General features: G+C 45.2%; 1 protein-coding gene and 1 long non-coding RNA gene across 6 annotated transcripts in view; one reads left to right on the forward strand and one right to left on the reverse strand.

Moving 5' to 3' along the window:
- Window positions 1-9,063, reverse strand: part of LMBR1 (limb development membrane protein 1) — a 154,209-nt gene extending 145,146 nt beyond the window's left edge. For all 4 annotated transcript variants that reach the window (XM_060021194.1, XM_060021193.2, XM_060021192.1 and 1 more), the window contains exon 1: window positions 8,794-9,063. In XM_060021194.1, the coding sequence (XP_059877177.1) occupies window positions 8,794-8,859 (66 nt within the window). In that variant the 5' untranslated portion in view covers window positions 8,860-9,063. The remainder of the gene's footprint in view (window positions 1-8,793) is intronic.
- A 127-nt stretch (window positions 9,064-9,190) lies between these two features.
- On the forward strand, window positions 9,191-19,463 carry LOC132430840 (uncharacterized). Of its 2 annotated transcripts, none has more exons than XR_009520573.1 (3): window positions 9,191-9,244; window positions 12,281-12,426; window positions 18,564-19,463. It is a non-coding gene; the product is annotated as an uncharacterized lncRNA (long non-coding RNA). The 2 variants fall into 2 exon arrangements; XR_009520572.1 differs by lacking the exon at window positions 9,191-9,244 and adding an exon at window positions 9,262-9,461.
- Window positions 19,464-26,169: the final 6,706 nt, after the last annotated feature.

Consider the following 26,169-nt stretch of genomic DNA (forward strand, 5'->3'; position numbering starts at 1 on the left):
ATTCAAACTGCGGCTCTATCGCACGCTGTGACAGATGCTGTGAAGTACCTACTTCACTGGGTTGTTATCTTCAAATAAGATAACCTGGTCAGTACTCGATAAGTGTTATTTCTTATTAATTTAGTGAAGGGATTATGGAGACTTTTTAGTACAGTCGTGTATTAATCTGTGATCATTTTAACTATACTGGTGAAAGTGGCATCAATGTAAGATAACCACTTTGAAGATATCTAAATAAATGTATCCAAAGAACAGATGTACTGAAAGACAAATGTTGCTGTGCAACTATGGCAGCATAAGAAATAGGTACATATAAATTACTGTCAATGTTTCAGCTCTCCTGATGGGTATTAATAAGCTAGTCAATGCTTTAGAATCCTGAGTGATGGTTCATGTGTGTATATTGTTTAAAAACAGGTTAATCAAAAGCAGGTCACAGACAAACAAATGAAAAGTTTGTGTGTGAACCAAGGATTAAAAATAATCCAATTTTGTGCACCTGAAGTACAAAAGGAAAAGTAAAAAAGACAGCAAAAGGAAATGGATCGTTACATTTAGTTGATAGTAGGAGCTAAATGTAATCATTATAGTAACTGACAAGAGAACTCTGAGATATTCATAATATTAAAGAGGAAGTAAAATTATTACATGAGCATTTAAAAGTTAAACACTGTACCACATACAAAAATTAACTCAAAACAGATCAAAGACCTCATAAATGTAAGTTAAAACTACACAACTCTTAGAAGAAAACATAAGGAAAAATCTTCATGACACTGAATTTAGCAATGATTTCTTGGATATAACACCAAAAACACAAGCAACAATGACAAAAAATACGTAAATTGGACTAAATCAAAATTTAAAGTTTTAGTCCACCAAAGAACACTATAAATAGATTTAAAAAAAGCAACCCACAGAATGGGAGAAAATATTTTCAAATCACAAAGGAATTAACATCCAGAATATATAAAGAACTCTTAAAACTCAACAACAAAACAACCCAATTCAAAAATGGGCAAAGGCCTTAGATACACATTTCCTCACAGAAAATATACAAATGTCCAAAAGCACATGAAACAATGCTCAATGTCACTAATCATCAGGGAAACACAAATCAAAACCATAATGAGCTACCACTGCACACCCACTAGGGTAACTATTATTGTTAAAAAAACAGAAAACAACATGTGTTGGTGAAGATATGGAGAAACTGAAACCCTGGCACATGACTGTTGGGAATGTAAAATGGTCCAGCCACTGTGGAAAACATGGCAGCTTCTCAAAAAATTAAACATAGGATTACCATGTGATCCAACAATTCCAATTCTGGGTCTATACCTAAAAGAATTGAAAGCAAGGTCTGGAACAAATATTCATTCATTCATTCATTTGAATATTCAAACATGTTCATAGCAGCATTATTCACAGTAGCCAGAAAACAACCCAAATGTCCACGGACGGATGAATGGATAAGCAAAACATGGTATATACACACAACAGAATATTATCCAGCCTTAAAAAGGAAGGAAATTCTGACACATGCTTCAACATGGATGAAACTTGACAGCATTATGCTAAGTGAAATAAGCCAGACACAAAAGGACAAATATTGTATGACTCTACTTACATGAAATACCTGGACCAAAAAGTTCCCTTGGTTTTTAAGTAAAAATAAAAGACATATTTTTCATTTTCACCAAGAACTTTATTGAACAACATATTCACCATTTTGTTCCACTACCTTCTGCCATTTTTCAGGCAACTTCATAATTCCATCTTCTTAAAACTTTTTTATCTTTTTGAGCAAAGAACTTTTCCAGATGCCTTTTACAGTCTTCCAGAGAATTGAAATTTTTTCCATTAAGAGAATTTTGTAAAGACCAAAATAAATGGAAATCCGAAAGTGCAATGTCTGGTGAATACGGAGGATGAATCAGAACTTCCCAGCCAAGCTAACAGTTTTTGCCTGGTCATCAAAGAAACATGCAGTCTTGCGCTATCCTGATGGAATTATGTGTTTTCTGTTGACTAATTCTGGATGCTTTTCGACGAGTGCTACTTTCACTTGGTATAACTGGGAGCAGTACTTGTTGGAATTAACCATTTGGTTTTCCAGGAGGAGCTCATAATAGAGGGCTCCCATCCAATCCCACCATATACACAACATCACCTTCTTTGGATGAAGACCAGCCTTTGGTGTGGCTGGTGGTGGTTCATTTTGCTTGCCCCACCATCTCTTCTGTTCCAGATTATTGCACAGTACCCACTTTTCATTGACAGTCACAATTTGTTTTAAAAATGGAACGTTTTCGTTATGTTTAAGTAGAGAATCGCATGCAGAAGTACAGTCAAGAAGGTTTTTTTCACTTAACTTACGTGGAACCCAAACATCAAAGCGATCAACATAACCCAGCTGGTACAAATGATTTTCAGTGCTTGATTTGGATATTTTGAGTACGTCGGCTATCTCTCACGGGGTAAAAGGTTAATTGTTCTCAATTAATGTCTCGATTTGATTGCTATCAACTTCAACTGGGCTACCAGACTGTGGAGCATCGTCCAGCGAGAAATCTCCAGCACGAAACTTCACAAACCAATTTTGACATATTTGATCAGTCACAGCACCTTCTTCATACACTACACAAATCTTTTTTTGGGTTTCAGGTGCAGTTTTACCTTTCTTGAAACAATAAAGCATAATATGACGAAAATGTTGCTTTTTTCCTTCCATCTTCAATATTAAAATGGCTACACAAAAATTCACCAATTTTGATAAGTTTTTTTTAAATGCACGCTGATATGACAGCTGTCACAATACAATCTAACAAAATTGTTTCGAATGAAGTTAAAGACAACTAAGCACTAGTAGAGCCTTCTTGCGGAAAAAAAGAAAAAAAACCGAACAAACTTTTTGGCCAAGCCAATAAAATTTAGAGAGATAGAAAGTAGAGTGGTGGTTACTAGAAGGAGAGAGGAACGGGGAGTTACTGACCAAAGGAGACAGTTTCAGTTTGGAATGACGAAAAAGTTCTGGAGATGGATAGTGGTGATGGTCGCACAACAATGCAAATGTACTTCATGTCACTGGAATAAACACTTTAAAATGGTAAATTGAAGGTTACATATATTTTATCTTTTAGGCAAAACCAAAAAGAGTTGAATAATTAAAAGAACTGAGACCATGGCAATCAGAAAAGAAAAAGAAATAACAAGAATCCGAACTGGAAAACAAGTAAAACTGTCACTGTTTACAGATGACATGGTACTACACATAGAAAATCATAAAAATGCTGCCAGAAAACTACTAGAGCTCATCACTGAATTTAGTAAAGTTGCAGGATACAAAATTAACACACAGAAATCTCCTGCATTCCTAAAAACAAAAGATCAGAAAGAGAAATTAGGGAAACAATCCCATTTACCATCACATCAAAAAGAATAAAATACCTAGGAATAAACCTACCTAAGAAGGCAAAAGACCTGTACTCTGAAAACTATAAGATGCTGATGAAAGAAATCGAAGATGACACAGATGGATAGATATACCGTGTCCTTGGATTGGAAGAATCAATACTGTCAAAATGACTATTCTACCCAAGGCAATCTATAGATTCAATGCAATCCCTATCAAATTACCAATGGCATTTTTCACAGAACTGGAACAAAAAAAAATTTTAATTTGTATGGAAACATAAAAGACCCCAAATAGCCAAAGCAATCCTGAGAAAGAAAAATGGAGTTGGAGGAGTCAGGCCCCCTAACTTCAGATTATACTACAAAGCTACAGTAATCACAACAGTATGGTACTGGCACAGAAAAACAGAAATACAGATCAATGGAACAGGACTGAAAGCCCAGGAGTAAACCCACGCACCTATCGTCAATTAATCTACGACAAAGGAGGCAAGAATATACGGTGGAGAAAAAACAACCTCTTCAATAAGTGGTGCTGGGAAAATTGGACAGCTACATGTAAAAGAATGAAATTAGAATATTCTCTAACACCATACACAAACCTAAATGTAAGGCCAGATACTATAAAACTGTTAGAAGAAAACACAGGCAGAATACTCTGACATAAATTGCAGCAATATCTGGGATTTCCCTGGTGGTGCAGTTGATAAGACTCCACGCTCCCAATGCAGGGGGCCTGGGTTCGATCTCTGGTCCGGGAACTAGATCCCACATGCATGCCACAACTAAGAGTTCGCATGCCACAACTGGGGAGCCGGAGAGCCGCAACTAAGGAGCCCACGTGCTGCAACTAAGGAGCCAGCAAGCTGCAACTAAGGAATCCACCTGCTGCAACTAAGACCCAGCACAACCAAATAAATAAACATTTTTAAAAATAATAATAATAAATTGCAGCCATATCTTTTTGGATCCACCTCCTAGAGTAACGAAAATAAAAACAAAAATAAACAAATGAGACGTAATTAAACTTAAAAGCTTATGCACAGCAAAGGAAACCATAAACAAAACAAAAAGAGAACCCACAGAATGGGAGAAAATATTTGCAAATGAAGCAACCGACAACAGATTAATCTCCAAAATATACAAACATCTTATGCAGCTCTATACCACAAAAACAAACAACCCAATCAAAAAAGTGGACAGAAGGGGCTTCCCTGGTGGCGCAGTGGTTGAGAGTCCACCTGCCGATGCAGGGCATGCAGGTTCGTGCCCCAGTCTGGGAAAATCCCACTTGCCGCGGAGCGGCTGGGCCCATGAGCCATGGCCGCTGAGCCTGCGCGTCTGGAGCCTGTGCTCCGCAACGGGAGAGGCCACAACAGTGAGAGGCCCGCGTACCGCCAAAAAAAAAAAAAAAAAAAAAAGGACAGAAGATCTCAACAGACATTTCTCCCAAGAAGACATACAGGTGGCCAAAAAGCACATGAAAAGATGCTCAACATCACTAATTATTAGAGAAATGCATATCAAAACTACAATGAGGTATCACCTCACATTGGTCAGAATGGCCATCATCAAAAAGTCTACGAACGACAAATGCTGGAGAGGATGTGGAGAAAAGGGAACTCTCTTGCCCTGTTGGTGGGAATGTAAATTGGTACAAGCACTATGGAGAACAGTATGGAGGTTCCTTAAAAAACTAAAAATATAACTACCATAGGACCCAGCAATCCCACTTCTGGGCGTGTATCCAGAGAAAACCATAGTTCAAAATGATACATGAACCCTAATATTCATTGCAGCACTATTTACAATAGCAAAGACATGGAAGCAACTTAGATGTCCATCAACAGAAAAATGGATAAATAAGATGTGGTACATATATACAATGGGATATTTTCTCAGCCATAAAAAAAGGAATGAAATAATGCCATTTGCAGCAACATGGATGGACCTAGAGATTATCACACTAAGTGAAGTCAGAGAAAAAGACAAATATCTTATGACATCACTTATATGTGGACTCTTTAAAAAAAATGATACAAATGAACTTATTTACAAAACAGAAACAGACTCACAGACTTCAAAAACAAACTTACCGTTACCAAAGGGGGGGGGCGCAGGAAGGATAAGTTAGAAGTTTGGGATTAACAAACACACACAAGTATATATAAAATAGATAATCAACAAAGACCTACTGTACAGCACAGGGAACTCTACTCAATACTCTGTAATAACCTATATGGGAAAAGCATCTGAAAAAGAATGGATATATGTATATGTATAAATGAGTCAATTTGCTGTATACCTGAAACTAGCAAAACATTGTAAATCGATGATAATATAAAATTTAAAAATTTTTTGAATTTGTTTAATTAAAAAAGTTAATAAATAAAAGAATTGGCAACAAGTCCTAGAGAAAAATCAAGCATTTATACTCACTCTAAATATAAATACTTTGAGGAAGGAAAGCCAAAGACTGGAAATTCACTAAGCTTGGTCACTGTCTGCACTAGTTCTGCAGAGGGCAGCGTATACCCACCACCCAAGGGTGCTGGTGCAGAAGTAGGGGTGAGGAGGAGCAGAACTAAGGAATTCTAGAATCAGTGCCAAAACTGAGTTGTTTCTAGGGTAGGAGACAAAAATAAAGCTCCTGGCTACTATAACGTGGGTCCCTTTCTCAATCCAAATAAGAGAACATCTGATTAATTTAAAATAAAGCCAAAAACAAACAGACCAATGAAACAGCATAGAATCAAAATTAAACCCCACAAATATACAGTTATACCTAATTTGTGACTAAGGTCATAAATGGTGCTGAAGCAATTGGACATCCATGTGAAAAAAATATATACGAATCCTACTTTACAACGTACACAAAAAATAAATTCCAGATGAACTGCAGGTTTAAATGAGAGGAGTAAATCAATAAACCATTTAGAGAAAAGCACAAGAGGACATCTTCCTTACCTTGGAGTAAGCAAAAATTTCTTAAACAGGACATAAAACATACCGATCATAAAAAAAAATTCTAATAAAGTGAACTATATTAAAATTAAGAATTTCTGCTCATTAGAAGATATCATTAAGCAAGTGAAAAAGCATCCCCAGAATGAAAAAAAGATTTACTATATATATACACACACACACGTATGCACATGTATACACATATATATACATATACATGACCAAAGTATCATATCCAGAAAACATAAACAACTCTGGCAAATCAATATTAAAAAGATAAACAAGGGACTTCCCCGTTGGTCCAGTGGTAGAGAATCTGCCTTCCAATGTAGAAGACGCGGATTCGATCCCTGGTGGGGGAACTAGGATCCCACATGCCGCGGGCCAACTAAGCCCGCGCTCCACAACTACTGAGCTCGCGTGGCGCAAACTACAGAGCCCACGCGCTCTCGAGCCCGTGAGCCACAACTAGAGAGAAGCCCGCGCGCCGCAACGAAAGACCCCGCGTGCGGCAACTACGACCCCGACGCAGCCAAAAAAAAATAAGGAAAATAAATAAATTAAATAAATTTGTTTTTAAAATAAGCAATTAAAAAAAAGAAAGTCTGTTACTTAGTTTTAAAAAATAAATAAGTTTAAAAGTGGGAAAAAGACCTGAAGACTCTTCACAAAAGATTTCCAAATGGCCAATACACATATGAAAAGGTGCTGAAATTCATTATCATCAGCAAAATGCAAATAAAGTCTTTTGTGCAACAAATACATGACACTTACCAGAATGGCTAAAATTTTTTAAAAAAAGAAAAAAAAAAAACAGAAAATACTAAGTGTCCTACAGATGGGAAGCAAATCACGCCTCTCCTACAGCGCTGGTGGGAGTGTAAATTGGTGCAACCCACTTTGGCAAACTGTTTAAAAGTATCTACTAAAGATGAACAAACCCACAACCTATAACCTAGAGGTTCCATCCTTAGGTATGGACCTAACAAATGCGTCCACATGTTCACCAGAAGACATGTACAAGAATACTCGTAACCACAACCCGAAAATTACTGCAGTGCCCACCAACAGTGAAATAAACATAAATTGTGCTACAGTCACACAACTACAGCATTCGGGCTGAACTGCAACTACATACAACAGAGAGGAATTTCACAAACGCTGTTGAGCGAAGGAAATCGGACACAAAAGAGGGCATACTGTAAGGCTCCACTTACATAAAAGTTCAAAACTAAGCTAATCTACTAAAGCCAGGACAGTGCTTACTCTTGGTGGAGAGGAGAGCAACTGGACGGGGAAAAGGGATGGGCCTCTGAGATGCTAATACTAATTGTGTTTCACAGTCTGTGTTCAGAATTACACAGGTGTGTTTAAAGTGCTTCGAGCTGGGCATGTATCATGATGTACTTCTCTGTTTATTTTAGCTTCAATTTAAAACTTTAAACTAATACGCCGTAGCAGAATCCACCAGTTCAGAATTTATACCTCTTTATTCCAAGATATGACTTGGCAAAGTGATTCTCAATTTTCTAGATCAAGAACTACACAAACCAGGCAATTCTCAAAAACCAAGAGACTGACTGAATTTGAGAGAAGTTAGTTAGAAGAGGGGAGGAACAAACACAAATGCACAACATGTATATATTTTACATCGCTATGAAAACATAAACACACACAACGTGTTCGAGCGCCAGGAAAAGGTGAAAACATCAACGTAGACTCCTACGGCCGAGCCTGCTTCCCGACCCCTGCCAGCAGCACAGAAGAAACAGGGGACCAAGAAAGGATGACTTCCTTCAGAAGCTGCTTCCAGGGCACAGAGGACTTCTGCCCAGGCCCTCAATCCCACCCATCGCCGGCCTTCACACCCAAACGCAAGGTTTCGGGCTCAGCCCAAGAAGGGAGGAGGGCGACGGGTGAGGAGCGGAAAGGTGGGCGCTAACCCGGCCGAGGTGACTAGTCGGGCTGGGAGAGCGAGCCCGGCCACACCCCGGCGCCTGCGCGGGGCCACCCAGGTCCCGCCAGACACCCGCCCGCACACCTGTCTACCGTGCCAGGCCAGGGACGTGCCAGGCAACGGTGCGCGGGCCGCGGGACTGTCGTCCACCGCCTGGAGGGCCGACGCCGCCAACCCGGCCCGGGAAGAGCCCCGGGGGAGGAGGGCGCAGGCGGCCCCGAAGCACTCCCGGGGGCCGGACAGGTGACTCGATGGGACCGCGCCCAGGACTGAGAGCAGGTGGGCGCAGAGCGGGGGGCGGAGCCTGGGGGAGGGGCGCGGCGCGAGGCGGAGGGGCGAGGGCGGGGGCGGGGAAGCGGTACAGGGGAGACCGCGAGGGCCGCGAGGGGGAAGCGAAGGGGATGGGAGGGACAGGCGGGCGGCAGGCTGGGAGGGGGCGGGCGGAGGGCGCTCACCGTGGACTCTCGCACTTGGCTGTGGAAGTGCTGCTCCCGCGCTGACACCTCGTCCTGCCCTTCCATCCTCCTTCATGCCCGCCGCCACGCCGCCCGCGTCCGCGCACTCCACCGCACCATCGCCTGCCGGCCCGAGGGGCTGGACGGCCGCCCCGCCGGCCGGGACGGGAGCAGCCTGCCGCTGCACAGACCGCGACCAAGACACCGGGCGCTGCCTCAACCGCCGCCTCAGAAGAAGCCGCTCGGGCTGCTGAGGGCGGGCGCCGCGCGAGCCGGGGCGGGGAGGGGGCGGGTCTTGACGTCAGAGGAAGGCGCCGCGCGTCAGAGGAGCGCGCCGCGACGCCTGAGGGGCCTGAGGCTGAGGGGCGGAGCCTTCCGGGCGGGGCTCGGGGGGCCACGCCCCCGGGGAGCGGAGGCCGGCGGGCGCAGGCGAAATTCCGCAGGGAGCGAGGTGAGGAGCTAGCGGTTGGGGTCGGGTCTCCGGGCGCGTACTCCCCCCGCCGGTGAGGGTGAACTAACGGAGGTGGGCGGGCCGGCGCGCCGGGTTAGCAGACGTTTACCCTGTATGGCCGCAGCAGTCAGCGCCCTTCACCAGCACGAACCCCGCCTGCAGAGCCCTCGGCGGCATCCAGCAGGAGGCCTCCCGCGGGAACTGTCACTCCGCCAAAGTAAGTAAAAGGTCGGAAACTGGTTGTTTCTGGACGCGCTTTGGGCGGAAACCCGGGAAACCTGGCTTCTCTGGGTCTGATAAGCGGTTGGGCCGCCGCTGGTCTTGTGCTTCCCCACCTGGAAAATGTAGATAGCCCTGAACGTGAGGCCCATGCCAGATCCGCGGGCGGCCCAGTACTGGGGAGTTTACATGACCCTCCTGAGAGCCTCCACGGTCCGTTACTTTGGGGACGGCCAAACATGCCACATACAGTACATAAGTCCCCTACCTACACATGAGTTACGTTGGAGAGCATTAGCAAATCTAATTTGTTCGTTAAGTCCAAGAAGTTAGCCTAGGTAGCAACTAACACAATTGGCTCTTTACCGCTGCTGTTACGCTTGCTTCCGGACATCCTGGGCTTGAAATAAAGGTACTGTAGTACTGTACTCCGTACAGTACTGTACAGTAGAGTACACAAAAGCACAACCACTTGTAGAGGATGCACGCACGTGACAATGTACGCCAGACACGTGAACTACCTTACCTGATTGGACGTTCCAACACACGTTCATATCTTTGAAAGTTCGCAACTTGAAGGTTCATATGTACGGGACTTACTGTAATTCACCCCTATTCTGCATTAAGTACTTTTTTGTTGTTGTTTGCAATAAAAATGAATCTGAAGGAATATTTATCATTTTACTTTTGGATTTTGGGCGTATAAGCCACTTAAATTGCTATTGGCTGTGATGTTTGGCATCTCTGAGAATTCTTAGGAAGGGAGAAAATCTACAAATTGCTGTCAAATTATTTTTATGATATATGTTACTTTAGATTTTGAAGTGTCTTTTTGTGATTTTGAATTAAAACTTTTTTCACGACTCCACCTTTTTTTTTATGGCCCCTGAGAAGCTTGTAGGCCTCCACATACGGTGCCTATAATGCGTTATGCCAGAAAATGGCGGTGGGGACTTGGAGAACGTGAGGCTCGGTGGGGACTTGGAGAACGTGAGGCTTGCTCTGAGCCAGTACTGCTGCTGCCATAGGCTGATAAGAATACAGGAATGATTTTCAACTGGTTACATTCAGTGTTCATCTCTATTTTTTTGAAGTCCCTGAACCCTAAAGAACCTGGGAAAGATAAAGAAGTATCTGTTTTTCTGAACACCCAGCTTCAGAGAGCTGGGTTAAATACCTGCGTGAAGTGACCTGGATAATTTCTGGGGTAATCTCTCCAAATCAGAGGGTAATGAGATCTGATTTTAAGATGCGACATTTAGACACATATTCCAGAAAGTCAATAAATATGGCATTTCTGATCTTTCTAACCCAACGCTCCAGCCATTTAGACCTTTTTATTTTCTTTTATGCAGCTGTCTGTAAAGGTTCACTCACCTTTGATCTTAGTTGTTTCCCTGTGTTTGGTACTTACAACACTTAGCCCAGGGTAGTAGACCTCAAAAATGCCCACAAGCTCTTCCCTGTACACTCACCCCTTTGCCTTGTGGCTTTGCCCCTCCTCGCAGCAAGGAGTGGAGCCTATTTTCCACCCTTGAATCTGGGCCTGGACGTGTGACTTGCTTTGGCCAAAGGGACATGAGAAAATACGAAGCTGTTGAGAAGTGCTTATGCGTTAGGGCTTGCCCCTTCTCACGACCCCTGGGCACCCTCCAACTGCCATTGTGTAAAATCGTCCCACCCAAGCTGGTAAGGGGTGTCCCAGTTAATCTCTGTCACCCCAGCTGACACCCTCTTTTCTGCATCCCCCTAAAACGTGAATTCCCCCAAAACACAGTTCTTCCCCTCTGCTGAAAGCACTGCAATGCAGTATTCTCATTACCTGTAGAAAAAATCAGACTCCGGAACTGGCATTCAAGACCTTGACTTTGGGGCCCCGCCCTGCCCTTCCAGCTGTTCCCACTTCTCTCTCTAAAGAACCCTTTCCTGCAGACTGGCTTCCTCCTCTCTCCAATCCCCTGGGCCTTCCCATTGCCAAGGCCCGGAACTTTTACCCCTTCCATACTCTCTTTCCTCCTCTTCAGATTCCGTGCTACCACTCTTTACTGTCCACACCAAGACCTTCCTTCTCCAAAAAGTCTTTCCTGGCAATTCCAGTCTCTTCATTCACTCATTCATTCAAAACCATGAACACACCATGGAAAGAATACTGCTTCAGTCCCCGCTCTGGGGGTGCTTACAGGAGGAAAACAGAGGACGTACAGCCATCCACCTGACACCTGGCACACACGACCTTATGTTTTACCTCAGCGTTTCATGTGTGTGTGTCTATCCACAGTCAGAGTACAAGCTCTTTAAGGTCTGGAGTATCTCTTCCTGCATCATGTAAACCTCCATGTACTTCCTGCAATACCTATTAGAATGCTTTGCCCAAAGGAGACAGTTTACGAGTATTTATTGGTCAATAGATTGGTTGCCCTGAGAAATTCCCCCAAAACTTCTTCAAACTTCAGTAAGTCTTCAGATTTCTATACCAAGGTAGATAATTGTATGGACATCGCCCGTGTGGGCAACATTACGACTTATGTGCCCACAAATGAGAATGCTGCTTGTTACTAAGTACTCCAGTTTCACTATCACGACGTGTCTTTGAACCTGCCAAAATTCAGGATGGTTTCCTTCATTCCACTGGGCCTTGCTTTGATTCTCTTGATTACAATGAGATCAAAGTTTTGAGACATAAGGACATAGAGACCAATTTTTTTCTTGTCTTTATGCCCCATACAAAACGAAGCCAAGCAACGTTCAGATGTAAGCTGAATTCCTTCCAGCCTCTATTAAAGGGCTTCTTTTTTTCCTTTATCCAAATACTCACAGCAAGAGAGTTAAACAAGCAAAAGTCTAGAAACAAGCCAGCTGTCCATCTACAGTGGAAAGCATAAACAAATTGTGATGTGTTCACGTACTGGAGTTCTACCCTGGCGTGAAAAATCCACGAGCCACAGCTGCAAGCAACAATATGGGTGAGTCTGTGCAACAGCACTGAGCAAAAAAAAAAGGTCACAGAAGAATACATACAAGCATGATTCCACTTACATAAAGTTCAAAGCCATGCAGAACTAAACAGGATATTACTTAGGGATTCAAACGTGTGGTAGAATTATAGAGAAGAGCAGTGATAAACCTCTAAGAAGGAAGGTCAGAGGAGAGACTGGGCAGAGGCATTCAGAGGGCTGCAAGAGGAATGATAACACTCGTTTCTTACATGTGCGGGGTGGGGCCAGGGGTCACAGCGCCTTGTTGCATTGTTGTTTGTGCATTGTATCTGTTGCATAAACTATGTCTATCACTATTGAAATAAAGGAATTGTTTTAAGAGGCACCACTGTCTGGTAGCCTAAACTGCGGGTTCTCTGCCTCAGCTTGACCCCTTGCTAAAGGGAGCATCTTAGAGTGGAGTCAACACCAAGCAAGGATTCTGGAAACCAGGTTCCAGCTCTGCCAGGTGTGGCCTTTTGGGCCTCGCTTCAGTTACTGATGCCTAAGGTCCTTTCAAAACTCTGTTTATGGTTTTCAAAGTTAATTTGGAAACTTTCCACACAACCCTGTGTTTCGGCCGGAGTTTTCATGGGTCAGAGGAAGAAGAGAACGGGCATCGGTTGCTTAGCTCCAAACCCGAGTGTCATCCTGAATTGCACGCTGCCCCTCACGCCCCAAAGCACACCCATCACCAAGAATTGTCGCCTCTCCCACCAAAGCACATCTCAGGTCAGCCACTTCTCTCAGCCCTACTGCTACCTCCTGGCCAGAACCACCCTCAAGTGGCCTGAGCCATCTCCCCACATCCCCTCTTCCCAGCCCCTCGTCTGCCCGCCACCAGTCCAGCCCAAGGGATAAGCACGGAAGTCAGACTTCTCCCTCCCTCCCCCCCCCAGCTTCCCATCTCTCTTAGACTCAAACCCTAACCTGCCATGGAAACCTGCAGGGACCTCGGACCCTGCCCTGCCCACCTCCTCAGCCTCCTACCACGGCCCCACTGCCTGTGCCCTTTTGTCCGCTCAGCCCAGAATGCGCTTCCCCTGGGTCACAACTGCCCCCTTGTCACTTCCACCGCAGCATGAATGTTATCAACGCGGCGAGGCATTGGAGACCAACCCAGGTGCTTGCTCAGTTCACCTTGTTTCATTTTCCTCAAAACAGGACCACTGAAATTATTTCTGTATGGGTTTGTTTTCTGTCCAGTCTAATTTGTCTGGTTCACTATTTTCAACACCAAGCACAGTGCCTGGCAAGTATTAGGAGCTCAGTAAACCTTTCTTAGATAAAGAACTTAATGTGTGAATCGGGGGGGGGCGGAACTAGCTTTTGTAGAATAACCAGTACATTCCAGGGGTCTCATGCATTATGTAATTTAACCATCACAATAACTCTGTGAAGTGGGTATTATCGGCTCCATTGTACCATTGATGACACTGAGGAGAGGGTAAGCGACCTCACCTGGTTCACATAGTCCACATTCAAACCCAGATCCACCTGACTTACTAACTCCTGTCCTTTCCACAGTACTATTGCCCCTCGCCACACAACAAAACCACAACCTGGCTTCATCGTGGGTGACACGGAGGAAAACTCCCGGTCCCTCTGTTGGACGTTCTGCCCTAACCATCACCTCCCCTTCCCCCGAAATTGTTCTGCCCTCACTTGTGTGCCTGAGCATGTGCTCAAGCATAGCAGTAAGTACAGAGGCTCCCTCGGCCCCTGGGTCTGCAGGAGTGGTGTCGTAGCCAGGGCTCTCCAGAGGAGGAGCGCAATAGGGGACACAGAGAGATAGACCAGTAAGTACAGGCTCCCTCGGCCCCTGGGTCTGCAGGAGTGGTGTCGTAGCCAGGGCTCCCCAGAGGAGGAGCGCAATAGGGGACACAGAGATAGACGCGAGAGACAGATACACAGATAGACAGGCAGGCAGGCGGACCCAATATGGTTTCTAATTCCATTCTCTAAGGAAGAGCCAAGGTTCCTTGGGAGGTGGCTGCTTCTAGGGCTGGGGCAAGAAATATACAAGGTGAGCCTGGAGCATCTCGTAGTGCCGGAAAATTGGAAAGTGATCAAGGGAATTCCCTGGCGGTCCAGTGGTTAGGACTCAGTGCTCTCACTGCCAGGGCCCAGGGTTTGATCCCTGGTCAGGGAACTAACATCCCACAAGTCTCACGGTGCTGCAAAAAAAGAAAAAGGTGATCAAAAACCAAAACGATGAAGGTATGGGGTATGACAGAGGGACACAGGCGCCAACCTGAAAGAGTTCCCAATGGCCAAAGCAAAAATAATTCGAACATCAAAATAAATAGCAAAGTATTGGGTTAGAATTAAAGTATAAAGTAAATATTCATGAGTCAATACTGATATAAACAAATACTAATTTAGGTAAATTCTCCCCCACAAAGAAGTGGAGCTTACCTCCGCGCCCCTGAGTGTCGCCAGACTGAGTGACCTGCACCCAAAGAACAGACGAGAGAAGGAAAAGTAAAGTAACTGCGGTGGAGAAACCTGGGGGTCAGTGTGAGCGCCATCAGAGGCGAGTCACGTTGGCAGCGTGCACCTTTGATGTGGGCTGATGAGAACGGCCCTTCACCCATGAGGCCTTCTTCCCAAAACGCACACCCTCAGTCCAACCATGAGGAAAATGTCAGACAAACTCACATTGAACAGCATTCTACAAAATACCAGACCAGTACTTGTCAAGGTCACCAAAAACAAGGCATGTTAGGAAAATCATCTCGGGCCCTAGAGGAGGCTAAGGATAATAATGTATCAACATTGGTTCATTGGTTGTGATAAATGTGCCGTAAGTAAGAGGAAGACAGCGAGGGGGCCTGGGTACGGGGAACACAGGAACTCTTATTCTCTTTGCAACTTTTCTGTAAATCAAAAATTTAAAGTTTAGTCTTTTTTTTTATAAATTTATTTATTTATTTTTGGCTGAGTTGGGTCTTTGTTGCTGTCCGTGGGCTTTCTCTAGTTGCGGTGAGCAGGGGCTACTCTTCGTTGCAGTGCACGGGCTTCTTATTGCAGAGGCTTCTCTTGTTGCAGCGCACGGGCTCTAGGCGTGCGGGCTTCAGTAGTTGCGGCACACGAGCTCAGAAGTTGTGGCACACGGGCTTAGTTGCTCCGTGGCATGTGGGATCTTCCCGGACCGGGGCACGAACCCGTGTCCCCTGCATTGGCAGGCGGATTCTTAACCACTGCGCCACCAGGGAAGCCCCTAAAGTTTATTCTTTAAAAAGGAAGAGAAAGGATACCAGATACTTTGCAAAATCTCCAGGAGGACCAGAGAACCAAACTTTAAGGAAAGATGCCCCAGTCAAGAGCTGGTCCCTTGAAGGCACCAGTGCGCCATTTCTGAGTGTAGACACACAGCCCACCCACGGCTTATCTGACGCTGGTCACTTCTAAGACTTCTCCTGTCTGGACCCTGGATGTGGCCCATTGGCAGAGCCCGGGTCATGAGCACACACCTGAGCTGCAAAGGAAGTGAGTGCTATTTTCCACTTCTTTCATGGCGTAGACTCCCTGCTTCATAGAATGGGGGATTCCCTTGACGTAGGAAGGGGCTTCGAGTATTGTTCAATCAAAAGGAATTATATGGTCCAAATACAAAGTTCTCTAATGACCCAGCATAATCCAAGTATAAAATCTACACTCTAAAGAAACAAATGGGCTTTAGAATTTTGGTAAGTGATGCCCACCCAGTGATGTGCCGGAGACCCCTGGCACTGGCTTGTGAACGCAAGTTGTTAATTTTCAGGAATTTTGCAAAGCCAGTCGTTAAACACAACACTGTTTAAAACTAAATTACATAAACTTACACTTAATTAAACTATATTTTTTAAAGGTTAAAAAGTACTGAAAATCCATCGTGTCCTAATTATTTTATTATACTTTCCTTGAGTCTGCTTACGTGTCCTTTACAACGACGTGCTGCTCCTTGCTCAGTGACCTCACATTGGTAGCCGAGGTTGGCCGTGCTGGGAGCATTTCGACCGTGGAAATCAGCAAATACTGCAAGCCAGGGCCCTTTCCCTCCCCCTTGTAGAGCTGGTTATTAGATACAGCATACCAGCGGAGCCAGCAAAGATTTTAGAAAGAGCCTAAAATGAAGATTTTCCTTATTATGGGCTGAAGTCAAACAACAGATGATCAGAGTTGGCATCATGTCATGGAAACTGAGCGAGACTCTTGCCTGCTGGAGGTCATCGCAAGTGTCTGCAGAGCTGGACCCAGGGGGCTCCTGAAGGGGAAACAGGATTTTTCTCAAGAAAGCAATTCTAAATCTGTGAAAGTAAATCAAAGTTTAGAAACGTCCATTACTCCGCGCTGATGAAACACTGGCAGTTCGTATATTTTTTGGTGTTTTAAAGGGGCAGAATAAAGCCATTATTCCCTAGTGCAGGAGGGGTAGCATGCATGGGTCCAGGTTCAGGGAGGGGATAGAGGTGCTGGTCTGTGTCTGTTCATTTCCTGGGGCCACCGTAACAGAGTACCCCGGACTGGACAGCTTAAGCAACAGAAATTTATCTTCTCACAATTCTGGAGGCTGGAAGTCTGAGATCAAAGTGTGGACAGGGTCATTGCTCCTGAGGCCTGTCTCCTTGACACGTAGATGGCTCTCTTCTCCCCGTGTCCTCATACGGCCGTCCCTCTATGTGTGTCTGTGTCCCGATCTCCTCTTCTTATAAGGACACTGGTCACATTGGATCAAGGCCCATCCATACGACCTCATTTAACTTAATCACCTCTTTGAAAACCCATCTCCAAATGCAGTCACATTCTGAAATACTGGTGATTAGGAGTTCAACATGTGAAGTTAGGGGGACACAGCTCTGTACAGGGAGCACGTGAAAGTCTATTCCAATTGCCACTCTTCTCTCAGGGAAATAAACGGCAAGGTCAGCCACCAGAGGGAAGAGTGCGGAGTAGTGTTTGAGGTACTGGGAGAGAAAAGGTGGGGTCGTACAGGAGTGGCTGGGGGAAACACATGTGACCTCTAAGCAGCACTAGGCTCCAGTCAAAGCGCAGGCACCAGGCCTCTGCTTCTGACCACCCACGCTGCCCCGTGGTCCCTGGCCCAGCTCAGCAGCGCAGTGCCTTGGATGCTTGGCCTGACCTCTTGTGAACATCGTCAGATGAACTGAGAGTTTGGTAATTAGATGGGAGAGTGGTTAGGAATGTGGTCTCCAATCTCAGAGTCCTGGGTTAGAATGTCAGCTCCACCACGTCTAGGTTTCAGGACCATGGACAGGTCACTTACCTGCTGTGCCTTTTCTCTCATCTGTAAATGGAAATAAAGATGCTTGCCTGATACAGTTATTCTAATTAAATGACACATCCGTAAAGTGCAAGGACACAGTAAAAGTTAGCTATCATCCTCACACCAGTATTTGAAAAGCCAGAATCTAAGCATGGCTTGTGTGACATTTACACATTGGGTTATATATCGATGTTTATGAAATACAAGTTTCTAAGAAATGCATAGCAAACTTGTAACTTTTACACAGGAGATTAAAGACTGAAAGGATGCTTTAAATGCATGAAAGAGCTTTAATTTGCCCAGAAATTGTGTGGCTGTAGTGTCCATAGGAGTTGAGAGTTGAGGATGAATCAGAGGAAACGAAGGGATGTGGACCTGTAATTAGCTGGCGGGAAATTACAGGGAAACATGGGAATTTAAATCCGCAGCTAAAAACAGCAGCATCCTCCTCCACTTCCTCTTCAGCCTTTGGTGTCAGTTTCTCATTTTAACAAGATTTAGTCTTAGGGTAATCGTGTGAATTTCACCATCCCCGGCTAACTCTCCTTGAAGTATAAATAAAGAGATGATCAAGCGGCTGCTAGTAGGAGAAAGGAGAGAAGAGGCATGAATAATTCCTGTGTATTCAGGATTTGGCCTTCTTCACCCAGTGTGCTGTTGGCTTAGTTTAGTGTGTACCCTCGGGCCCCCTACCCTGTACACAATAACCATCTGACAGCCACGGGAAAGCAGGACCCCAGGAATTCCAAGATAAGAGACTTGCACAGACATCTTTAAAGTTCCTTCCCCCGCCCAGGCAGTGTAGACACAGAAACACCTTATCTCTGACTGAGAGGAAGCCTCGTTTCCCACCCAGGACCCCGGCTGAATGGCAGGAAGTGAAGCAGGAAGAACACGTGGGCGCACGTGGCAGGCGATCCAGGAGGGAGACGGGCGCACAGAGGCCCAAGGAGAGGACAGGATGCGACCTCGGGCGCACCGCAGACTCCGCCTTGTTATGAAAGCCTAATGGCGTGAGCAACTCCAGCCCCGTTAAACGTCTGCCGACCAAGGACAGGAGCAGGCCCCCGCGTGTGGTTCTGGCTGTGCAGGTCGTGCTCCGGCCTTGGCACAGGTCATGGCGAGGAAGCTGCCTGGTTGGGGGATGTTCCGACCGGACAACCAGTTCATAAACTGCCCGAGGAGGGGGCACTGAGAGCTTTGGGAGATGGATGCTGAACTTTCAGCGCCTTCCACGCCAGCTTTTAAATTGCACTTTCTAAAGAGGAAAAGGCTGGAAACATGAGGAAGCCATACTTGGGAAGGTAGTCCTTCTCCGCTGGCCCTCAGGCCCGTTCTGTGGGTGCACCCGGTGGGGTAAAGGTTTCTAGCCATTCCTCCAGATTTTTCTGCTCATAAATGTGTCTTTTAATTACACAGTTGAGATCTATTTTGCTACTTGATGTTTTTATTTAACAGTGTATCTTGGCTATCTTACATGTACAGATCTATTCCATTCTTCTCACCACTTAGTCGTCCATTGATTAACTAGTCCTTATTGCATGTATTTAACCAGCTGCATGTGGATAGACATTCAGATTGTTTACAGGTTTTTTTGTTTTGTATTCCTATGTAAATGATGTCGTGCATAGATCCTTGTACATATTTATTAGCACACGTGTACAGATCTTGGAGGCGATCACCCACCTCCCACTTGGGAGTTTCCAGAAGGTCAAAGCAGCCCAGATGCTTTTGGAAAAGGCTACTTCATGCCCAGGCCCCCTCCCAGCAAAGGGTTCTAAGGGGGACCGGGCGGGGACAGAGCCAGAGCTACCTGGAAGGGGGGTGGGTTGCATCCTGAGTCCCCACTTGCCACCAAGCCTGGGTGGGGAGACAGTGCCTGTAGCACGTCAGGGAATTCACCAGGAGAACGCAGACCTCATCCAGGCCCCCCCAGGGGCCCGCCGGCTCCGAGCCCTGGAACAGGCCCCCTGAGGACAAGTGACATCAGCAGCCTGGGAGCTAGACTCTCCCCTCACCGCTGAGATTTAACCCCTGAGAGCCCAGACCCAGAAGTGAGCAGGTGCAGGTGCAAAGGGCTGGGTTCAGGGGTGAGTCCATTGAGAGTGTCCTCTTGTCCCCACTTTATGCTTTCCTGGTTACTCTCAAATGTTTGTTTTTCCAGATCAACTTTGATATCATTTGTTATTACCTCCGAACCCCCCAAATACTCTTGGTCTTCAGTTGGAATTGAGTTATGGGAGAACGGACATTTTTTACAACATTTGAGTCTTCCTGTCCAAAACAAGGAATATCTTCGTCTGTATCTAAGTGAACTGACATCTTTCTATCAGCTCTTGGCTCTGGGGTGGCAAGCCACACACGGGGGCCAGCAATATGTGAAGTTTCTCTAAGACCCCTCCCTCTCTCCAGGCTTGTCTGCCCCAGGGCAGATCACGCCCGAGGAGGCAGCCTTTCTACACAGTTAGCCCAGGTTCACTGTCACGGTAGATGTCTCCTTGAAGAGCCAGCTCCAAGCGGTTGGCTGTAACCTCACCGGCACCAGGCGGTCCCTCTACCAACCGTTACTCAAGGAGCTGGAAGGGCTGATCTGTGTAGCTTGTAAAGCTTGGCAGAAATATCTTGGTCACCTTTATGGGCTCCCAGGCAGCGGCATTGCTAAACATCCTGCTACTAATGTTCCTCTTTTACAGCACTTTCAAACCAATTTTCAAGTGAGTGTCATAAAATCACTCTATCCAGGAAGTCAGCCCCATAATCTCCAGGACATAAACTTTAAAAGCAAGGTGTAAAATGCCAATGGGACGCCCCGACATGCCTCCACTCTGTGCTCAGGTGTGAGTTTATTAGCAAAGCATTAGGCCGTAAAGGTCCACTTGAGAGAGCAGACTGAAAGCGCACCGGTTGTAGGTGGGGCCTGTCAGGTGGTGAGAAACTGATCTGGGAGGACAGGAAAATTACTCCAATGTCAGCAGCACTTGCTAATTTCCAAAGTGTTTACCTTCTGGGGGGGTTTCTATGACTGTAAAACATTGACGCACAGACACACACACACAGACACACACACACACACACAAAACAGCCTGAAAGGGACCTCCCCGGCGGTCCAGTGGTTAAGACTCCACACTTCCAATGCAGGGGACAAGGGTTCCATCCCTGGCCAGGGAACTAAGATCCCGCATGCCGCGGCCAAAAAACTAAAAAAATAAAAAATTTTTTTAAAGATTAAAAAAAATTAAAAAACAGCCTGAGACCCTCGTGTTGCATCGTGTTTTAGTGTCGTGCGTTGCAGTAGAATTTCTCACTGTCATCGTTGTCTTTTTGTGTATTTGTCTCCCTTAGTGTCAGTTCTCTAAGGGCAGGGCCCACGCCTGCAATTTCCCTCTCCCGCACCTGACACTGTTCTCACAGAGCTTCTTTGGAAAGGCTTGCTGTCGACGATGACCCGGAGGTCACAGCCGGGAACAGGCTCGCAGAGGCGCCTGTTTGTCTCTGCGTCAAGAAAAGCGTTGCTTCGGAAAACACTTCATTAACCTGACGTTTGTCTGATGGGAGCCATGTGTGCCTGGGCTTGAGTGTCACAGAACGTTAGCAGCAGTTGGGGTCCCTCTCCCCAACCAAGGCTGGCGCCTTGGCTGGAGGCTTGAGCCCCACCCCGCCCCACCCCCCTCGCTGTTTGTCCTGCTCGGGAAGGGGAGTTCTGAGGAGGAGGCCGGGCAGGGCTAGGGGGCAGCAGTGGCACATGAAACACACCTGAAAGCGCGCCGGTGGCTGCACACTCTCCCAGGTCCCCACGGGGCTCCTCTGATTGGTTCTTCCTGCCGCTGGGCCCTCAGAGCCACCAGTCTCTCTCCATGCCGGGGTCCCAGGTGTTGAGCATAGGAGCCCATCACAAATCACAGGACTGGCATATTTTGCACCAAAGGTGATGCTATTTATCCTACTTATCTTTACACTGAATTTTTCCTTTACCATGGACTTAGCCCGGACCTTAGGGCAATGTCTTTTAGTGGAATCAACTGACAATGTTACAGAAGAAGAAACAGGCTGAGAGAGGAGAATGCTCCACGGTCTGGCTCCTGGTTCCTCCTTTCCACCTCATAGATTCCCCCAATGTGAGAAAAGCATAATAAACTATGGTTGTTCACTGCAGAATGGGCCTTAAAATGAGAATCTATCCTACTTTATTAGTACTTCCCAAACTGAACCCAAAAATTTTATCACTAATAATGTTTTACTTTTATGGGTATTTTGTAGCTCACAAAGCACATGTTATCCATTATTTAAATTCACAACAACCCAACAAGACAAACTAGGGTTGTCATCCCTTTTTAACAGATGAGGAAACTGAAATATAATGAGGTAAAATAACATACCCAGGCTTGCAGTTAGTAAACCACAGAGGCAATTCCAACCTTCAGATCTCTGTTCCAAGTCCAAAGCTCTCTCTCCCGCTCTACGGAGCCATCCCAGGAGAAGGGATGAGTTATAGATAGGGATAGAGATACAGTGTGGACAGATGCACATGTAGAACAATCATAGCTACAGATATGGGTAGAGATGTAGTTACGGTTTTGCTATGGATGTGAATATAGATGTGGTGGTTATGGATGTAGAGGTAGATATATAGTTATAGAGAGACATAGAGATGGAGATGGAGAAGGACATGCAGGTGGGGATGGAGCTGCAGATGGAAATGGAAATGGAGAAGGAGATGCAGATGGAAATGAGAAGGAGATGCAGATGGAGATGGGGATGGAGAAGGAGGTGGGGATGGAGATGCGGATGGGGACAGAGATGGAGAAGGAGATGCAGATGGGGTTGGAGTTGGGGATGGAGATGGAGATAGAGATGGAGAAGGAGAAGGAGATGCAGGTGGGGATAAAGATGGAGATAGAGATATGAAATGCCCCTTGAGCTAGCCGAATTAAAATTCTAATATGCAGCTAGAAAACCCTGGGTCTAGATACTCTAGCTCCCAACCATTCCCTTCTGTTCACAGAAGATCGTGTTTAAGGGAGATGATGCCGTAGAAATGATGTCTGCCAGGCTGAAGAGTTCTGGGGCTGCTGGTTCCGTGTACTGAAAGGGATGATAAAATTTCCCTTTCTCTTGTTCATCAAAATTAGCCTTTAGGACTTCCCTGGTGATGCAGTGGTTAAGAATCCACCTGCCAATGCAGGGTACACAGGTTCGATCCCTGGTCTGGGAAGATCCCACATGCTGCGGAGCAACTAAGCCCGGGCGCCACAACTACTGAGCCCACGGGCTGCAACTACTGAAGCCTGCGCGCCTAGAGCCCGTGCTCTGCAACAAGAGAAGCCACCGCAATGAGAAGCCCGCGTACTACAACAAAGACTAGCTCCCACTCACCACAACTAGAGAAAGCCCATGCGCAGCAATGAAGACCCAACGCAGCCTAAATATATAAAAATCAGCCTTTAATATATTTAGAAATTTTGGAGCTCCCTGGGACATTCTGGGATGTTAGTTTATATATAGTCCTACTTTGTCTTTATATATTTGAAAAATAAAAGGTGAAACTCAAAGGAAAAAATGAATAGTAAAAATATTTGTTGTAATTTTTACTATTATAAAATTAAATTATATTTTAAGAGTTCCAATACATTTCTAACTGTGGTAGATTTTAAGGTAATTATGTGTCTCTTCGGTAATATATTTGCTATCAACTTATTGCATAAAAGGATTACTTGCGAATTCAAGATAATTTTTAGATTTATAGCCCTTTCAAGTGAAAAGGAGGTTTTTCAGGAGTACTTCTGATTTCCAGTTTCTGGTGAATTTTCCATTTGCCATCAATAATGCTCCCTGCAGAAATCCCCCTTCATGTAAATCGAGCCTGACACTCCTATAATGCACAGTGCAAAAGAGCGCTCTTAGGGCAGGGAATAACGTGCGTGAATTATGTCAGGCCAGCATGCAGAAACCGTTCATCCCACAATTTATGATGCAGATGCTCCCAACACATGTTTTGGTATTCTAAAGAGATGTACGTGTTTTTATATTCATTGGCTATCTTGATAAATGTTTAGTGTGGGCACAGCAAAAACTGCTGATTTGAAAAGATATTTTTGTAAACCTGTTTCGGCCTACCTCTAATATTTATTACTCACATGATCAAAATTGTATGGCTCTATTACCCAGTCTAATGTTGTTTTTGTTGTTTTGATTTTTCCAAAGTAAAGTCTCTGTGAAACACATCAGTTGGCACCTCAGAGTTTGGATTTCTCTGCAGGTGTGCTGGGGGCCTCAGCGTCCGTGTGCCTCAGCTGCCTGGGCTCAGTCTGTCCAGGAGGGATTTGGAAAGGACCCACGGAAGTAGCAGAGATACAGTTAAAGATGCTATAGTAGATCACGCTATGTTGTGTTACTTCACATTACCTTATATTACACTGTGTTACATTACAGTTGTGCCGTGCTGTGTTGCGTTATGTTGCTCATACTATATATCATATCATATTATTACATTATATTGTTTTAGACTATAGGGCGATGGTTGCAATGCAGAAAAATAATTTTGTCTGAGTTGAGGATGGAGTTAGCGTTTGGGCTGAATGATACACTGTCACACTGTCCGCATTCCCTGGATAGTTGCTCTTCTCTTCACTTTCTGTCCTATGACTTGATCATTAAAGTCTGGGTTTTGATTTGTTTGTTTGGTGGTTTTGAAAATGAAAGGCTGAGAACTCACGCTTACCCAGCCTCCTGTCTTCATGTGTCGGGGGGGGGGCTGTGTGTGTGTGTTTGTGTGTGTGTGTTCCTGAAGATCTCAGGGGCTGGGATTCTATAATGTATCTCAGGGACCAGTTCTCCTATCTACGCCCCTGAGTCATCAGCCTTCATTCACACAAATGTAGAAGCTGGCGGAGGCTCTGACTTCCCCTCCAAGGCTGTCTGCGCCCAAGGCTGTCCGCTCAGCGCTTCTCACAATGATGTCTGTCTTGCTTAGCTCCTGGCCAGTGTCTGGGAGTGGAATTTAGTCTGTTATTTGAATAACAATTACAAGAAAAAGCATGCAAATAGACGTGTAACATTAATTGAGGGATTATTTTTGAAAGACACTTTTAGTCACCTTCTTATAGTTAGGTCATTGAAAAGAAACCATTATTCTTTTTGTGAAAGATTGCTCCAGAAGCATTAGAAATCCAAGTAGGAATAAATCGATTAATTTTCAAAACTTGCAGGGATAAACTTTATTCTGAAATCATGGACGTTCTCTTCTAATTAAATTCAAATATGGTTAACTCCTTTCAGACATATTACAATAATAAATAGTAGACTGGGGCGGCGGTGGTGAATATCCTTGATCCCTGTAAATAATTAGGTTGGTTGGCTAATAGAGCATAATGCCTAACACTGTAAAAATCCCAACCTTCTACATCTGTCTCATTAGCAAAAATAAATAGGTTTGTGTTAGGCCGACAGACTAACGCAGGAACCCAGTATTGTTCCAGGACCTGCCAAAGGAGGGGAGGACTCTTGCTGGCAGTGGGTATCGACATGGTTTTCCTCTTCCTACAAAGAGAGTGGGATGTGATTAGATTAGCAGCTCTCACAGCTACACTGCTGGTCGGTAACAGCCGAGGGGCAGAGACAGGTAACAGCCGAGGGGTGGAGACAGGTAACAGCCGAGGGGCGGAGACAGGAACCGGTTCTCTCTAGGGGGCCCCAGGGACATGGCAAAGAGCTTCTTTCTGCTTTGCAGAGATGGGTGATGAGGGTCCAGTGAGATGATGCCAGTGGTCAGTGTGAGCGTAGCGGGCAGTGTGAACATGGCAACAGCCCAGCCAGAGCCCCCTTCAGTGCTTCCCCAGACATACATACCATGCCCTCACTCTTCCCTCAGGGTGTTTACAGAGTCACACTGACATTCTTCCATCCATGAATGCTTGCCAAGGAGGAGAATCAAGCTTGCACTGTGGGCCACGTTTGCACGTGCCTGATCTATACTAGGAAATTGTTGTCCATCCTTTGTGTTCTAAGCAGGGTGACCTGATATCTTGTCTGGGGGTGAAGAAGACTTCTACAATCACCCTCTTCTCTTTCTTTTTAGTTTCATCCATTCAGTTCACCAGTATTAACTTTCTCTGTGCTCAGCACTATTCTAGGCACTGAGAATATTTGCATAAATAAAGTTGATAAGTACATACTCACATAAATACAGAACAGTACTTACAGCCCTCAGCTGTCCTATGCTTATAATTTAGGAGAGAGACAAATGTAATTGATAATTATAATTAATAACTTAATTAAGTAACAGGTAATGATTGATAAATCCTGTATTGAGAATTAAAATATGATCTTTTAGATAAAGAGCAGATTAGGTCTAGAAAGACGCAAAGGAGAACTCTGAAAGGTGGGAAGAGAAAAGTGGATCGGTTAGGGGCCCAGGCTGGAGGGGTACCAGGGCAGGGGGCATCACACAACCCCCGACCAGCATC

The sequence above is a fragment of the Delphinus delphis genome, chromosome 9, assembly GCF_949987515.2.
Source record: "Delphinus delphis chromosome 9, mDelDel1.2, whole genome shotgun sequence".
Lineage (NCBI taxonomy): Eukaryota > Metazoa > Chordata > Mammalia > Artiodactyla > Delphinidae > Delphinus > Delphinus delphis.